Source organism: Bubalus kerabau, chromosome 1 (genome assembly GCF_029407905.1).
Source record: "Bubalus kerabau isolate K-KA32 ecotype Philippines breed swamp buffalo chromosome 1, PCC_UOA_SB_1v2, whole genome shotgun sequence".
Classification (NCBI taxonomy): Eukaryota; Metazoa; Chordata; class Mammalia; order Artiodactyla; family Bovidae; genus Bubalus; species Bubalus kerabau.
In genome coordinates, this window is record NC_073624.1 from 99,219,270 (window position 1) to 99,238,078 (window position 18,809).

Below are 18,809 nucleotides of genomic sequence, written 5' to 3' on the forward strand. Positions count from 1 at the left end.
AATAAATGACTAGCAGAAAATTATATGGCCATCAATGGGAAGACAGTAAGTAAAGCTGTTACTGTGGAACACCAGACAAGTTTTCACTTTGACAGTGCTAAGCTGTGTTAAAAAAACTCATTTCCATTTTTTATTTGATGTTTCCAAATATAAAAAAAGTCAAGATTCTTACACCAATTATCTCAAATGAGACCATGCAAAGCAAAGTGTATACAACAATCATTTCCCCTTCAGTTCTGTGTGATTGACAGAAAATTGAATGGCATATGCCTGGTTGAAAAATTTCACCAGTTTACAAAAAAAAAAAAAAAACAACCACCAACAACCCAGCAACAAACATGCAAGCCAGTTGCTACTTTGTGTCTACAAGTTACTTTATAAACTTTTTTAATCAGGAGGCACAATGAACTGAAAATTTTAGCTGCCCAAATTTATCTTGCTACCCCACAGAAAGCATAGGTGAGAGTTCCAACACTGAAAACTCTGGAGAGTTGAGCTAGTAGACACTATTCTTTATCTCCAGTAGGGTCAGCTCTTGAGTCTGCAAAAGTCGGCTTTTTCTCTTAACAGAAATAAGTCTCCTTAGGGCCTTTCCTCTAGGAAATTTTGCTAGGCTGGGTTCCAAAAGAATAGTCAAGTGTGAAATTTAAAGTGTGACAACTGAAGTATTTTGATGCATTATACAAATTTTTCCTAGTTGCACAGACTAAAGACAGGTGGTCTGCTAAACAGCACTGAAGAAAATCCTGACCCAGTGGTACTACTTACTCCAAATGTTTCTGACCAAAGAAAATTATACAACAATATTTATAGGCTCACTTTTAAGAAATGGCTGACATTAATACTGTACATATTTTACATGTCAAATACATAGTCCAAGAGTTTATAAAATAAGTTCATGCATTATTACCTCTAATATCATATACAAGATACCCAGCCCCCCTCCCCCAGTACTTCTGACATTTCAGGTGGACACAAGTCTTATATACAAAAACAATCCAGTTCTCTCTGCTGCGTTAAGTATATAATTTAAAGAAACTTCAGAGATTACTGAGAAAAAACCACAAAGTGTCAATCTGTGGGATTTAAAATGTTTCCTTTAAAAAAAAAACAAAACACCTAGAATACATAACCTCTGTACAAAGAAAAATATAAAAATTCTGGATGATCATGTTTGATCACATTACATAATTTAGGATGAAATGTCATTGGTTAAGTTTTTTTACTTTACTCATTCCTTTGACAGCATTCATTTGTGAACTAATATTTATATTTAGTTCAGCTGCATCTACGGCACAAGATCTCATTTTCAAAACAGTGGCACCAATTTTCCTTAAGTGTAACAGTATTCTATTTTTAGCAGCAATTATGTTTTAAAGGTTGACAATTTAGAGAACAAATGTGTAACTATGCTTACTTTCTACTTTATATTCACCAGTTATGATGTTTACAAAAAGCTAATGTCTACATATGGAATCATCTTTCACTTTACCCCACCTCATTTCTCGCTTGGTCAGCAAAGTACAGACAAGGTATTCATGTGTTTCTGTTAGGTGGGATTCTTGGATTTAAGTGAATATAAAGACAAGTGTAAGACAAATTCTTAGTCCAGGTATGTTCCAGAGCCCCAGTATTTAGTTATATAATACCTACTGACCAGCTATAAAAGATGAGATGTTCTAAGGTGCCTTAACAATCTAGGTCTGTAACAGCTGAACAAGGCCATTTCACTCAACTGTGATGCAGTCAGCATCGACTGGCCTTTACCAGCAAGTTTAACTGATGTCACTAAATTAGAAAACCAAATGTTTTTAAAATTAGTTTACACTGAGGGATGTATAGTTCTCATGTATTCTGTGTGAAGAGAGATTATGGATAAAGGGAACTGGCCATGGAGCATGTTAACTCAAATTCTAGGAGTACAGTTTTCATGATAAGATGTTATCTACTACATGCAATTTGCTTATAGTACCTGCTTAACAATCACTAGCTCAATAGAGTCCAACTTTGTCTTAAAGTGACTGTTGAGTCCCTTTACGGGAATTGGCCCTATCAGGTGATGTAATACCACTTGTGAAAATTGAGACAAGTTTGACAAATTCCTGAAAATAGGGTCATATAGAAAAAACAGTCCAAATCTGGGATCTATGAATTAAAATTGTGATCCTATGAAATAAGTTTTGGGTTCATGGACTGCTTTAATATCAAGAATTATTGTCATAAATTCCCAAAACAGAAGGATTTGTTGAGTATGTGAAAATGATTTTGTGTGTGTGTGTGTTTTGTAAATGACAAAACAATTTGAGGGGGGAAAACATACCCACAAATAAGTTGATGTGACAAAACCCACAGACTGATAGCAAATGGACAAACACGGAAGAACAAAATGCTGTGAAATGCCAACCAAAATAACATGGTGGGTGGGTGGACTGGAGTAAGGGGGGTACAGTTAAGGCATCTAAAAAAAATTCCACATGGCTTTGGCTTATTAAAATATTTTACACTATTTTTTTTTTTTTTTTTTTAAAGAAGATTTGAAAGCATCTGAAAAACATGCAAATTGTTTGAAAATCCTGCATGGCAAATTCAGACAGTTTGCAAGCGTCATTCAGATGTTTGTCAAGGATAATAAAGAAGCCTCTGCCCACAAGACTGCACAGGGTGGAAGAGGTCTTTGCAATTCTCTCTATCTTACACTAGACGGCAGCCCAGAGGTCTGTGCAGCAGTTACAAACAAGGTGTTACTGTCTGCAAGGGAAGGGACTGTAGAGTTTCCATTGGTGGGAGAACAACCCAGCTTTAGTTTTTCCAGATACTCTGCATGTACAGGCTTATGGCACTGGAGAACTTTGATGGCATCTTCTACTTTGAACCACTCTCTCTTCCTTCCTAAAAAACACCAAATGAAATAAAAATAAAAATAAATGAAGTTAACTTACAATTGTAAGATAACTCAAATTGGGAGAGGTATATTGATCTTCTCTAAAAAGCAGCCAAAAAATAAGATGCAAACTGAATATACATATGTAGTATGAATTTAAAGAATGCAGATAGCAAAAGGAAAGGGAATTTACCTATATTAACAGAATCTTCCCAGTCTTCTAATATTTCAGTGACAGTAAGAACATAAACGTATGTTCTGTGCTTTCGGTCTTGGTTCTGCTTGAATATAAAGAGAAAAGCATTTTAATCTACAAGAGCTAGTCATGTACACGTTTCGAGTGAAGAATTCAGCGCGGTGTATATCAGCATGGTTTACCTGCCAACACAGCCAAGTGTACTCAGTCCTACAACCCTCAGCAGCCGCATGAATTTATGTAAGACGAAACATGAACAGACTTACTAACCTAGACCAGGGCCCCTCAACCTTGACCATCTATTTCATCACCCAGGATGCAGTTGGTTTCTTTTTTTTTTTTTAAGAGACACTGATTCAGTTAGTCTGAGAGGAGGCCTGAGTACGTAAAAGCTTCCTGGTGAACTATGCACAGCGGAAGTTGAGAACAGTACAAGGATAGTGCATTTCTAGAATGCCATGTCCTATATGCGCCAACTCAGTTTTTACTCCTATTAAAACTGCCACCTAGCCTTGTGTTTAGGTTCAAAATCAAACACAAGCTGGCCTTAAAGGAAGGGGCTCACCTTCACCTTGATTAAAGGTAACCTTGTTTGCTATAGTCTAAGATGTCAGACAACTGCCCTAATTGTTTTTTACCACAAATCTCCAGAGTAATTCACTCATTCAGTATCTTATGTCTTTGGGAATGAAAGAGAACAGGAATAAAATAGAGGCCTCTCTCACTTAAAACATTATGCTTAAGGATCTGTCATCTTAACTCTATGCCTGGAAAATCAATACACTTATTTGCTATGTTCACAAATTAATCAAAATCACCCTGGTAACTAGGCAGGAACATTCTAATTTTCCCTTATAGTTTTCTAAAGGGAAAGGTACACTGATTACCATTTTCTGTTCAGATTCTATGAAATTTAAATAGTATTTGTAAAGCACTTATTACTGTTGCCTTCCCATGTTACACAAACATGAGAAGTTTTCTTTAAAAATCTTGTCAGCATATTCACATATGTACTATTATGTGTACCATGGTTACTCAGTTACAGAAAACTCACAATGTTTTTCAGTTTAACCAGGAGATGGTGCTATTTAACTGGGTAAAGCAAGTGGTGAATTCTGGAAAATTATGAACTTTACTCTTTACAGGTACTGTATTCTGGGAGTCATCAATTCTACCAGGTGCTGTACAATCAGAATTTTTTCTGATTTCTGAAAAAGGCTAAAAGATAAAATCTTTAAGGACTGTATATTTATAGTCCTATCAGCAGGCTTAAAGGGTATCTTGGAGAAAAAAAAATCACAATGTGTCTGATATACCATGTATCTAGGTCTGAATCTTATATGAAAATATATTTGAGAACAGCTTGGGTCTCATGACCTGACCTCATTTCTCCCCACCTTCCATGGAATACTTGTTACTTTCAAATTTCCTCTGCACAAATTCCATTCTGCCTCCAGCAGTAACAAATTATAGCAGAGAATTCTGTGCTTCTAGTGTCTAGTCTGTGCATCTGAGTTTTGCATCCTCACGGTGTCCTTTTAGGATAAAGTTGTTATGCATATCATCCAGTGTTACATGCTGAAGGCAAAGGGTTCATTTCCAGGCAGTATCCATGAGAGACCTAAGCCCTTAGGTGATCCTGAGAATATTGTAGTAATGGTATATGAAAGTCAAGCAGCTTCCACTTCCCTCCCTCCTAAATCCTTATGATTTCCTTGCCTACTGGTAGCTTCAGAGGAATATCTAGTTCAGGCTGCTGCCAGATTACCTGGCCTGTTAGGAAGGAAGAAGTCATTAATTCTATCAGCAAGATGAGGATTACTTTTGTAACTCACCTCAAATATGCCCAGGAGTCTGCCCAATTTTCCTTTTACTCCAGCCTATTAAAAAAAGACAAAATATAAAATTTTTATGTAACAAAATTTATATGCAAGTTGTTTTCTCTGTTACCCTTCCACTGCACAGTTCTGTTCCTTTTACCTGGTGCTGTGACAGACTGGAACTTCAGTGTGCGCCACAAACCCAGAATGAAAACTAACAGGCTGGCACGTGCTTTCTCTGAGAATGCTTATCCCTTAAGACTCGTCTCTAGAAAACCTTTTCAATTACACACCAACACCCAGTGAGAACCTCATCACTCACTTCTCATTATGCCCTAACTGCTGTTCAAGAAGTTTTTATGGCACTTGATCTATGCTGTTTTGCTCCTGAGTAAAAGCAAGTTCCATCTCCTCTCAGCTGTGAGAAGACAAGCAGGTCAAGTGTGCATCTGTGCATGTGTGTGCCCTCATTTCACTGAACTTTAAGACAAAGCTAGTAAAATAAGAGCTACTGGCTTCCTGTATGTATGTCTGAAAATGAATTGATGCACATGATGAATTTTTTTCTCTGCATTTTTGCTCGGTTAACACTGACCTTGCTTTGGGGCAAGGCCATCACGTTATATATTGATCACTGATGAGACTAACTGTTATGTAACTGTGTGTTATTCAGCTCTGGGGGATTTCCACATTGATTTTTAACTATTTTACCAGGTAGAAAAAAATAATCTGCTTACCAAAGTGCTAGCTGTAGTCACACGCTTGAAAATATTGAGTTAGACAACCAAACAGCACTGTGTGACCTGCCTGTCCTCATGCCTCTTCCTCGGTGTACTTAGCAGACTGCCTCGTTTGTGAACCTTACCCAGGATGCACAACTCTCCGTCTTACCTCTTCGTAAACCTCCCTCACAGCAGCGCCATCAGGCTCTTCCTCAGGCTCCATTCCTCCTCCTGGGACAATCCACTGGTCTGGATACCGACTGCTGCTCACCAACAGGACCTGCAAGCCCGACCATAACTGTAAACCCCAGCCCCAGAAGTACTACGGACATTCACATTTATTTGTTCATGCTACAGCAGCAGAGTTGGGCAATTTCAACAGAAACTGTATGGCCCACAAAGCCTAAAATACTGTTTGGCCTTTATAGGAAACCCTGAAAATCCAGGTCAAGAACAGCATTAAGCTTGAAATGTGCACACAGTTATAAAACAAACGAAAAACCCCATATACTGTATTAATACAGAGTAGTATCCTGCCAGTTCACTTTTTAACAGTATCTGAAACAAGAAGTAAACATCCATCCTATAAGTGAAAATTTGTGCACTAGGTTAGGTTGGAATTTACCCAAGTTGAGAGGACGGGGGTGGGGAAAGACTATGATAAATAACCAAATGATGTTTATGAAAGTGCAGGCGTCTTGACCAACTTGAACAGAAATGTCTGCAAAATTACTTAGTATATTGCCTTCAAGCAAACGCAAACAGTTCTCTCCAGAAATTAATCAGCTGAGAGCAAAGCTTGATCCTCAGTGCAGATTCTGGTTTTCTGACACTGTGCCAACTGACTGCCCAGCTTTGTCCCTACTGCCAGATAAAGGGCTGGCCCTTGGGAATTTATAGCCAGCCCAGGGTTCACCTACAAGAGTAAGCTTCAGAACCCAATCTGCCCAAACGGAAACTTCCAGGCTGACACCAGTTTACAAGTCCCACCTTTCCCCCAAACCTCAAGAAAATTGGGTTGGGAGATGAGGGAATAACTTCAAGTGCATAACTCCCCTCAATCTGAAAAGCGGCAGCACGCCTTGGCTATAGACATAGCATCACCCCATAGTGGTGGATCAACTAACGCTCAAGGGACCTGAGCACTGTTTCTCTCAATTCTGATCTGGACAGGCCTTTACTACAACACTCCTCCAAGTATATAACAGGCAGAAAAGAGGCAAGTCCAGAGAAAGCACTGTAAATTAACAATTGACAAAGCCTTAGCTAAAGTACTAATGGGGTTTCCCAGATGGCTCACTGGTAAAGAATCCACCTGCCAATGCAGGAGACACAGGTTCGCTCTCTGGGTCAGGAAGATACCCTGGAGGAGGAAATGGCAACCCACTCCAGTATTCTTTTGGGGAAAATCCCATGGCCAGAGGAGCCTGGTGGGCTACAGTCCATGGAGTCACAAAGAAATCAGACCTGACTGAGCACCCCAAGTACTAATGGCTGACACTGAGGGCACCAAGTCCAAATATAGAAATTCTGGTAAAGTGAAATGTAAGACCGCCTTAAATTTAAGCTTTCTTAGTTACAATGTCCTCCTCTGTAAAAAGAAGTAACTATCCTTGCAAGGCTGTTGAGTGTTAAGGAGTATAACATACCTCAGACCCTAGCCTACCTGAGTAGGCCAAGCACACTTGGCCTCCCTGTACTCACTACAGTGAGTACTGCTGGCCATCACAGCTGGATCTTCTGCTTTCCCACCAACTGAGTTGGATTCATCTGTCAAGACAAGCTTGTTCCCCAGATTTTGCCAGTTGCACTTGTTTTTGTAATCACTGAATGTTAATGATAAAACAAGGGCAGGAAGTAGTTATCAAAAAGGCTCTGCAAAAATCCATTAAAGATGGGTTGTTAAAAGTTGCTATCAAATTAAGTATGGCTAAGATTACTTAAAAAAAAAAAAGACTGGAAGAAGGAAATTTTTTAAATCTAGAAAGTTAAAATCCTACTTTATACAAAGTGAACTGCAAATCAGATTTTGCCTTTGGATTTTATTCAAAAAGTATACTTGCCAATTGTCTACGGTATTCAAAGGCTTTGACCCTGTATCAAGACTGGCAAATGAATATGTTTTTAAGTTAAAACAAAAAATGTTTAGGTACAAAAGTGTTATATCCTGTATTATGGAAAAAGTAAATGGTAACCACCAGTTCTGACCACAGAGCTGGAGGCTTCTTTTCCTGGTTCCTAGGCATGAGTTAGGGATAAACTGGTTTCTAGTATCTGGATAAAATTCTTACTGCCTAATTCTATGCTCAAAAAGGAACCTCCTTGATCACCTTCATAATGGAACAGGGTGGTGCAGGGAACTAGCCATCAGAAAAGTACATCTTCAATGAGTAAACAGGGAGTTTCAAAACCATCAATATTCATAACGTTTGAGTTCTGAAAAAAAAAATGAAATTCAGTGTCATGTATCTAGGTCAATGACTAATATGTTCCTATTTGACCACAACAGTCTTTAAGAGCTAAATTACATAAGGTTAATAATGTTGAAAAACCATTAGTACAGTCTGTGTCTGTTTTTGAACTAACACTTAAGCTTCCAATTTAAAACCAAATCTTTATCTACAGGATATCACTGTCATATGACTGAACTTCTCTTCCAAATGATTTAGCTGAGAAACCAAGAAATTGTGCTGCAAGAGTCCTCTGACATTCCAAAGTGATTAAATTTTATCAAGCCATTAACTCCAAATGTATCTTTCCCCAAATGATCAATTTTAAATGAGTAATACCTAAGGTATAGCATCCAAATGTTTAGATGATCAGTATCTAAACAACTAGCTTAAGAGATCTGATAATGAGCCTTTGGTGATGGTACAGATTTGGAAACTGGTATGTTATTAAGTACTTGCCTACTCATCTTGAGTACCTGGGAGTGCAGATGAGGTCAAGGCTGTGTGGTAGGGGAAGGGGGTGGGTGGGATTAAGAAAAGAAATCTGAACAGTATAAGCAGAGACAAGGACAGTTAAAACCCCTACTATAGACTGGAAGAATCTAAACCCACACCACAGAGTATTATTACTCAGTATCTCCCTCTCAATTCCTGCAAAGCCATCTTAACATTCTGTAACAACCCCCGTGTGCTAGATCTACAATGCAGCTTTAGGATACAAACTAATGCTCTAAGAAAGGTGTTTCTAAAAACAAAAACTTCTAGAGGAGGGTTCTCAGACTATCCACACTTTTGTCTCAAAATAATGCTTATCACAATTTTTAAATTCTATAGCTGCATTAACCTTTACAGACTTCTTTCTACTCTCAGACAACTAAAAAGTATCCATAATTTTACTGGCTTCACAGTGCTAGGTTGGCTCTTAGATGTCTGTGATGCAAAATCTGAGAGAAAGTGGTGAAATCTGCTGGAAGTTGTGCAAGACAAAAGGTGTGCAGCTGCTATGAGGTAAGTCTATTGATATCTGCCACTAAATATATATATATATGCGAAAGAATATATTTATGTTTTAGGTTGGAAAAAAAGTTCATTCAGATTTTTCCATAAGATGGTACGTAAAAATCCAAACAAAATACTTCTGGCCAGTATTTGTTGTCGTTCAGTTGCTAAATCATGACTGACTCTTTGCAACCCCAGGGACTGCAGAACACCAGGCTCCTCTGTCCTCCACTATCTCCCAGTTTGCTCAAATTCAGGTCCATTGAGTCAATGATACTATCTAACCATCTCATCCTCTGTTGCCCGCTTCTCCTCCTGCCTTCAATCTTTCCCAGCATCAGGGTCTTTTCCAATGAGTCAGCTCTTCACATCAGGTGGACAAAGTATTGGAGCTTCAGCATCAGTTTTTCAATGAATATTCAGGGTTGATTTCCTTTAGGATTGACTGGTTTGATCTCCCTGCAGTCTAAGAGACTCTCCAGTATGTTCTCCAGAACCACAGTTCGAAAGCATCAATTCTTCGGTACTCAGCCTTCTTTATGGTCCGAATTTCACATTTGTACATGACTACTGGAAAAGCATAGCTTTAACTATATGGACCTTTGTCGGCAAAATGATGCCTCTGCTTTTTAATATGCTGTCTAGGTTTGTCATAGCTTTCCTTCCAACCCCAATAGTACTGTTATTTATGAAAGAAATGACCAAAGCTTTAAAATAAATGGTACTACTGCAGTAACAAAAGATAGGTTACAAAAACTCTTTCAATAAGAGGATACACTAACAGCTGACAGGTCCATACATTGTCATTCATAGGTTTTAAATTCTCTTTCAACTACTTTTCTAGACCTATTAGATTTTGTGCGTCTGACAAGATGACAAAGACGGAAGTAGACACTTAACTTTCCAGATAAGCCAGAGCTGAGACCAAAGGAAAGATTTATAAAAAGGAGGCTAGTCAACCCACCAAGTTGCAGAATTAGACTTGAATCACATTCAAACCCCAACGCCAATGGCATTAGAGTGGTGAAAAGTGAAGACACTTCTTACCCAATTGGACCTGGCCACCTTCATATCAGGATTCCTCCTACTACACTATCAGAGCTTATCCCTCTTTTCATGTATTGGTCAATTATCAGAATAAAATACTATTCACTTGGCATTGTTGAGAAGTTATTTTTCATATGTGTTTTTCTTAGATACCCAATGTTTCAAGATTTGGAATAGAGGTATTTCTCACTTTTAGTAGCAATAGTATAGTGATAGTCAACTTGGAACCAGCCCTGAATTTTGCTGGACAAAGGTTTGTCTGTAAATTGGAATAATATTCCAATAATATTCTATAATATTACTCTATATCACCCAAGTCCTCCTCACTGAGGGATGTGTAAAAGCGTGTAAACTAGGATATGCTGTTCGATGTCTACATAATACAGCCATGCCCTCAGAGGCGGGAGGTACATGGGACTGTTGGTTTCCTACACCAAGGGGCCCCAAATTGCCCTTCGTGGTTCAGCTTTTACCCTTACAGTGGCTCTTGGTCACAGCCTGCCTCCAGGAACAAGAGAAAGTGAAAGCTGCTCAGTCCTGTCCGACTCTTTGCAATCCATGGACTCTAGCATACCAGGCTCCTCTGTCCATGGAATTCTCCAGACTAGAATACTGGAGTGGCAGCCGTTCCCTTTTCCAGGGGATCTTCCCAGCGCAGGGATGGAACTCAAGTCTCCCACATTGAAGGTGCATTCTTTACCATCTGAGCCACCAGGGAAGTGAACAAGTAGTCACTATAAATTACCACATCTTTCTCAGAAAAAACAAAGTTATTCAGAGAACCCCTTAAGTGATCCCTAAATATAAGAATAAAGAATTTTATTTTGCAAATTGTATCTGTATATTTGGAAGCTGTTTTGGGGTTGTTGGTCTTTCTCTCCCACATTATCACTAACAAGAACAACATGAATGGTTAAAACTATCTCGATTGTACTTAACGGTTTCATAGGCATTTGGCCAAAATTAGTGCAGCAGTATATTAGGAACATCCACTACGCACACATACATTTTAAAAGGTAGTAAGTTACAATAATAGTTAATATATCCACTAGCCACTACCAAGTTCTATTACTCAGCAAACTGGTACTACTTTTTGGGCTACAGAGGCAGAGTGCTGTCAGATCAGAAATAAAGACACATTCTGTGAAAACATATTTAACCCAGATTATATGGATTGGTAGATCATGGTAAGCTGGGTTGACCATGACTTTTTTCTCCCAGCATGTTAATGTTCTGAAGTGATGGGATAAACTTTCACAAAACTGGAGAAAGCCTTGGTGATATACCAAAATTTTTATAAGAATAAAAACGGATGCAAATCGTACATGAGGGCCTTCCCTTGAAGAAGTGGCTGATTGGGTAGGCTAAGCAGCCCTTCTCTAGGTCTAGGAAAGCTGCAGGCACAGATGAAGGAGGCTGGTGACATCTCCCTGCAGTTAGAAAAGGCCACCTTTGGATAGTTAATTCTGATGAAAGTGGTTTCTATTTGAAGTAAGAACCTTTAGGGACTCAACGCTCTTCATACATGTCTGAAAAGGCTTATTGATTCTAGGGGTTAAAGTACTAGTAGAGAGAAGCCGTAATATTTCTTAGTAGTAGTGTTAGTTGCTCAGTTGTGTCCAACTCTTTGCAACCCCGTGGACTACAGCCTGTCAGGCTCCTCTGTCCATGGGATTCTCCAAGGAAGAATACTCGAGTCATTTACCACTCCCTTCTCCAGGGGATCTTCCTGACTCGAGGATGGAACCTGGGTCTCCTGCATTGCAGATAGATTCTTTACCATCTGAGCTACAGGGAAGGCTTAGTTTTTGTTTATTAGAGCTCTGGTTTAGAGTTCCACAGGTTTCAAGACGACTGGCTCAGCGAGCTCACAAGCCAATTACAACAAAAAGTCCAAATGCAAGTTCTTAAGACTGTATGTTTCTCACTTGCAACTGTGCCTGGATTCCACCCAGGATCAAGTCATTCTGTTTCTCTCTTTAGAATTCTATCCTATTTTGCTGCCAGATCATCCCCAAACTTGAATACATCTAAAATTGAAATACAGCAAGCAACTCCTTAATCTTACACTGAAGGTGCTCTTCGTTTTTCAGCCACTATTTTTTCTCTGCTCTCCTAAAGCTACAGTTCAATTAGACCACAGCCCCAAGTCTTGCTCTGTTTATGATGTTTGGTCCTTCCTTACCCACTCACTGAAATCCAACTCCGAATGACTCATTCTGCATCTTAACTCTGGAGCACCTCACGGTACTTTTGCCTGCATGCTAAGTTGCTCAGTCATGTCTGACTCTTTGCAACCCTGTGGACTGTAGTGCTCTTGGCTCTTCTGTTCATGGGATTCTCCAGGCAGGAATACTAGAGTACTAGCAATACAAGAATACTAGAATACTAATTTTGCCCTTTCCTACTCCAGTGGATATTCCTGACCCAGGGATCTAATCCATGTCTTTTTGTCTCCTGCACTGGCAAGTGGGTTCTTTACCGCTAGCACCAGATGGGAAGTCCGACAGTACTTCACCAGCACTTTATTACCTTTTATGGGCCTCCCTGATGGGTCAGAGGGTAACGAGTCTGTGTGCAATGCAGGAGACCCGGGTTCGATCCCTGGGTCTGGAAGATCCCCTGGAAAAGGGAATAGCAGCATCCCACTCCAGTACTCTTGCCTAGAGAATTTTTTGTGGAGCCTGGAGGGCTACAGTCCATGGGGTTGCAAAGCGTCGGATACGACCTTTTTTTCTTTTTGTATCAGTCATCTGTCTAACCTCCTGCTATACAGAGCATGTTCCTTAGGAGCCGACACTTGTCATCTTGCAGCCTGGTTCCAACCATCATATATGCAAATACATTCAATGGAATCCATTTCAGGTTCCCTTTTGTGAATGTACTGCCCACTTTCACTGCAAAGGCAGAGATCCCAGCTCCTCTATGGAATTCTTATTTGTTGTCTTGACTGGAAGCCCAGCTGTCAAAAGTTAGGGTGGTTCCCCATAGAAATAACTAGTTGGAGAGGATCAAATGAACAAGAGATTTAGAAATAAAGGGCCTGGGTTCAAAATGATCTGCCAGCTTCTGTGACCTTGAGACAAGTTCCATTGCCTAATTTCTTCCTTTACAGATGCTAATGTTTATTATCTAACTCAGGGAAGAAAGAGATGCAATGGGAAAATACATAAAACCACACCCCAAAGAATAAAAACTGCTGTGAGGACACCCTTCCGTCCTACAAAAACCTATTCTAAAGTCTACTTAGAACCCCTTAAGTAGAGAGCCAGACTGGAACACTGCACAGCTTGAGGGTCAAAAAGCAATTACTATTTTATTTCACTTTACACTCTATAAACACAACTACAGAAACGAAGATCCTGAAGATCTAAACCAGACGTTAAAGTTGGCTGTGAATTATTTAAAGAATTCCAGAGCCTTCCCTCAGAGCATATTCTCTAACAAACTGATTGACTTGGTTTCGCAACCTCCAGGTTATCAGATTTACAAAGTTTTACGTAATAAGCTTATCTAATAAATTCTTCAAATCTTGCTCTTTATTTTATAATGGCACTGGTCTCTTGATTCCACTAGAGGCTAGGAGTCTAGCATTTATTACAGTAGCTGCTAATGCTAAGTCATTTCAGTCGTGTCCGACTCTGTGCGACCCCATAGACGGCAGCCTACCAGGCTCCCCCGTCCCTGGAATTCTCCAGGCAAGAGTACTGGAGTGGGGTGCCATTGCCTTCTCCGTTATTACTGTAAAAACAATTTCAAAGCAGAAAACCAACTCATTTATCTGCTACGATCAACATCTGATGCTATCCTCAGACTCTTGCTTTACCATTCACACAATACAGACCGTTTCAATTTCCTTCCATTTCCCATATTTTCCCCTGGGAACCTTCGTTTTTTACAAAGCCTGAATTCCACGTTCACATTATGGCAAGACTTCAAAGTCACTACTTTGAAAAGTCTTCCAAACTCAGCCTCGGACGATCTCACTCATTCAGCAAATCTTGTGTACCCAACTGCTCTGGGCCTAGCCCTGTGCCCAGAGCCCAGCATCAGCAGGGACCAGATGCTGAATTCCGACTCTACCATTTCCTAATTACCTCATTTGGGCAAAGTACTTCTGCTCTGCAACTGTCTCCTCACCTATACACCTGCAGTAAGAAGAGTAAATGTAACAAACTTAAAAGTCTTCAGGCAGTGCCAAGCACCTAGTAAGCACTCAACTAAGAAAATAATTACACAATAGTGAGCCAATCAGATAAGATTCTTGACCTATCTTGATCACTTCTGGTAAGTGTATTATTTTATATTTAAAGTTTGCTTTGTGCTAAACAGTGGTCCTTCCCTCAAGGACCTTCTAATCTTTTTAACAGAATGCACTTAAAAAGCCCTTTGACTTTGTAAATGCTAAAAGCCATTCTCTACTTTCTGGCTCTCCTAAACAGGCCCAGCCCCAAAACATCAACTTCTCTAGAAAACTCCTTTGGAATTTAAGTTTAAATTCCAATAGAGACCCCCAACTGAGCAAGGGATCAGCACTAAAAGGCTAGGTTTCTTTTCAAAAAATAAAGAGTCTGAAAAGCACCATTCTGAGGTACTTTGATTTTTGTTAGCATGACAATATAAGCCGCTGAGAGTACACTATGTCATACTCATCCTAACTACAGGGACTAGCAATAAGGAAGCCATTAAATTCCCACCTCCAGCTTTAGCTTAATATTTTATTGGACATAATTGGATATGGAAGCAGAATTCAATGCTTTTCCTGTCTAACCATTTAGAAGTGGCAATGCTACAAGATTTTATCAGCTACCAATCGACTACTACTATTGCTCCACGCAAAATAAAACTACTGAACCATTTTTAAATTAAATAAGCGAAACAGAAGCAAGTATAAACTGTTCTCCAGAAAAACCTCAACGGCCTTACTATCAACCCAATGCTGATGAGTGAATTAACAGAAGACTGCTGCTTCCTCTTAGAACAAGAAAGACTGCTTCTCGCCAGATGTCAAGAAAAACATAGCAAAAAAGCTCTGATAAATATGCAGAGGTAGAGACTACCGTCGGAAAATGGCAACTTTGCCCACCTCTAGTCCCCCTTCTCCCTTCCGGTGATTCCACGTTTTTCACTACCCATCATTCTATAGTCAAAAAACTTTAAAAGAGGAGGGGTTTTTTTTTTAATCCAGTATAAATACGCCAAGTGCTTGTAAACTAAAGGATCCACCGAAAAGTGGAACTGACAGAACCAGACCGAATGGGTTTTTATTTTAAAGCACGGGGACTGTCTGGATATTCCATAATCATGCCTACATTCATCTGAAGCCACAAACTGCTATTTCAGGGGAGAGGAAAATATAATAAGAGGCAGAAGGGCTGGGGCTGCAGCATTCACGCCATTTCTACTCTCTGTTAGCACTCAAGGTTTTATTTGGTTTCACGCTCCATTTGCAGGTTAAAGTGGTGACTCCCGCCAGGCGGGACCAAGATGGCCCGGGACCCTCCAGGGGGCCAGGAGGCGTCTCGGCCTCCCGTCCTAACCACGACCCGGTGGGAGAGCGCAGGGCTGGGCGAGCCCCTTTGTTTCCACAATCAACCCAGAGAAAGGAAGGAAAGAGAGAGGGAGGGCGGGAGGGAAGGAGGGAGGGGGCTAATCCCTTCCAGCCCTGAGGCTAGACGGAGGGTCTGCTGGGAAGGGGATGGAGACAGGGAAGGGCAAGGGCAAAGACCTCCCATCCCGGCCAGCCCGGACTCCCACACCAACCCCGCCCCGGCGCCCTAGCGGAGGGGACCAAGCGCGCCGGCCGCCCTCACCTCGTCCTCCTGCTCGCTCCGGAAGCACAGGCACGCCGCCCGCTTCTTGAAGCCCTCGCGGTCATAGGTCCGCGTCTGGTTGGGCTTGAACTTCATCATAGAGGCGGGTTCTTGCTGCCGCTGCTGCCCCGGCCGCCGCCACCCCGCCGGGCAGTGGGGTCGAGGGCGAATCGGGACGCAGGGAAGCGAGGAGGCGGCGCGGGGAAGGGCAGCGAGGCCGGGTCAGTCCCGGAGCAGACGACCGCAGCGACGCCGGGCAGAGCGCGAGCGTCGGTCACTGGAGCCCGGGTGCCGGGGTGGAAGCGCCGCCTCTGCTCGGGCGTCCGCCGCTCTCCATGGAGCCCGCCGCACGCTCGCCTCCGCTCCCTCCTGCTGCCGCCTTCGCTGCCGGAGAAAGCGAGGCTCCAGGCTCGCGCCACGAGGAGACAGTTGCAGGAACTGGCGCCGACTGGGCAGCAGCGCCGCGGCAGCTTCGCACCGCCCCCTTCGCCGTATTTAAGGGGCCGGGCACGCCCCGCCCCCCTCCCCCCCCCTCCCGGCGCACCGCCCTGCGCGCCTGCGCGCCCGGAACCGTTGCAGCGGGGGCGGGGCCTCAGCCTTCAGGCGGCAGGATTTCGCCGGGGCGGGCGGGCTGGTGCTCCGCCCCAGCGCGGGAGAACCGGGCTGCTAGGTAGGTGCCAGCGAATGGAAAGAAGCAAAGACGTCTCCCCCCGTGTTTATAAGTCCCGTAATATTACCTGCGAGGACCTTAAATAGCCTCTCCACGAGCAGGGCCTAGCCACATTCCTCCTCGGCAAAATCGCTCCTGGTCAGAAAACGTCTGGAGGCCCCGTTGCGCTGGCAGCCTCTGTAGTAACTGTGTAGACGGCCAGAGAGCGCCCGTCAAGTGCGAGGCGGACGAGTGAGGCCTGGAAAGGTGAAGACGTTGATGAAGACGTTTTATTGTTTTTGTTTTCCAGGGGAAGGGAGAAAGCACATTTCCTTTTTATTTTTTAATCTTTGGTTGGGGGTAGCGTCGCTTGTATTCTTTAAAGAGTCAACTCAAGCTTAGACGTTTGTTAGAAGCCCTGGATAACGGCTCCCATTTTATCCTGCCCTCCAGAATGCACTCATCAATGCTGGCTACGGCTAATATCTTCTGAGTGTATCTCTTGCTAAGTAACAGACATGGCCAGGTGTTGGGGCCGCCATCACCAAATAGAATGGAATGTCTACTATCTAGGGGCGCTCAGTCTCTCCGGGACTTGGGACAAACGATTTTTGTGTTTTCACACAAGCGCCAGGATAGGAGCCAGGAGACCTACCTTAATGTTAAGGAGGTTGGTAAGGACGCCCAGGGGAGCCCCTCACCCCGCTCCATCCTGTCACCTCCACAGGGCCCGGGCCGCCTAGGTCCAGCCCCAGCTGACAGTTCAGTTTTCATTCCTGGAGGGCCTCCTGAGTGCCAGACCCTGGCATCTCAAACCAGCCCCTGCCCTGCCCGGAGCGTAGGCACCTGAGAGCAGACAAATATTAAGCAATCACCCAAGAACATGTAAAATGACAAATGTGACTAGGTCTCAGGTGATAGAGGGTTTTATGGGGAGATTTGACCAGATCCGCAAGTCAGAAAAAGCAGCAGGCCAAGAGCTGAGGCTGAAGGAGGAGGAGGAGCTAAGTAGACCGGGAGCATTTTCAAGGCGGAGGGAACTGGGACTTACGAGAAGAACAAAGAGGGGGTAGTGAGGAGAGTCCTCAGAAATGAAAGAAAAAGACTAGTGTGCCTGCAGACGGGTTCGGGGAGGTGGGTTCCCCTTCTGGCCCAGGGAACTGCGGATTGACCATTCAGAGGAGGGGGAGGGCTTTGGAGAGCTCAGAGCGGGCATTAGTCTTGTTTTTCTAGGCCTTGACCTCTTTTAGTTTAAGAACTACTGCGTGTAACTCATCATCTTGCCCTCAGAACCTAGCAGGTGCAAGATTGTACAATGACTTAATGTTGAATAAGGAGAAATTAGGTTTTACCAAGACACAATTGGAAACCTTATCAAGGCTGTGCAGAGACATTTTCTAGGCCTTAACTTTCTTAGAGAAGCCACTTGAAGTTTATTTCCAGATTTACAAACAGGGACAGAGCACAGCTAGGTAGGGACCCCAGTTCAGCTAACATGCAAATATTATTTTTAAATCATTGGTTCAAATTGATACAGTGATTAATCTCACTGTAGTCTTTTTAAGTGACAAGGAAGACTAAGTTTCTCTCTGCTTAAAACTCTTCAAAGGTCTGGCTTCTAGCTGGCTTTCAATAAATGCTGGTTGGGTGAATGTTGGTTCCCTCAAGTCCTTCCTATGTAGTAATTATGTGAGGTGAAACACCAATCAAGATTAATTGGGGAGGAAAGAGGAAGATGCACGGAACCAGCTCACCAAAGGCAAGAAAGGCAGCAGCACAAAACTAGTGAGTGTGAGCACAGGGTTACATGCTTCTGGCTCCAGACTGTAGGACTTGGTTGAAAACATCTAGAGTTCAAGTCTCACACGTGCCTAACTACAATAGGTAGCTTTTCCTCACCTCTCAAATGTAGTATTTATACTATCTTGTACAGAGCTTAACTAAGCTACAAGCGTGGATCCAAAAGTCCTTTAAAACTGGAAAGCATTTAAAGAAACGAGATTAAGGTATTAATAAGGAAATTTTCATTGAAGATCTCTTTCTCCCCCCTTTCCTCAGGGATTTGAGGAGTAATGGAGAGGGCCTTGGGAAGGGCTCTGGGTTTTTGCATTATTAGGGAGGGAACTTGATTTAAGAGGAATTCTGCAACAAATCATTGAAAATGAATGCTTTGATACTGTGAATAGCAACTGCCACCCCTTTTTGTTAACTGATTAACTCAATACATTATTG

The 18,809-nt window shown here is 42.1% G+C and overlaps 1 protein-coding gene across 2 annotated transcripts; it reads right to left on the reverse strand.

Moving 5' to 3' along the window:
- Positions 1 to 103: 103 nt before the first annotated feature.
- Positions 104 to 16,413, reverse strand: NUDT4 (nudix hydrolase 4). Of its 2 annotated transcripts, none has more exons than XM_055585615.1 (5): positions 15,929 to 16,413; positions 5,789 to 5,899; positions 4,913 to 4,957; positions 3,075 to 3,162; positions 104 to 2,889 (listed from the first exon to the last, which is right to left on the reverse strand). In XM_055585615.1, exons 1-5 carry the CDS (start codon positions 16,025 to 16,027, stop codon positions 2,687 to 2,689), a joined length of 546 nt encoding a protein of 181 aa, XP_055441590.1. In that variant the 5' UTR covers positions 16,028 to 16,413; the 3' UTR covers positions 104 to 2,686. The 2 variants fall into 2 exon arrangements, with proteins under 2 accessions (XP_055441590.1, XP_055441597.1); XM_055585622.1 differs by having other exon boundaries at positions 3,075 to 3,159; positions 15,929 to 16,412.
- Positions 16,414 to 18,809: the final 2,396 nt, after the last annotated feature.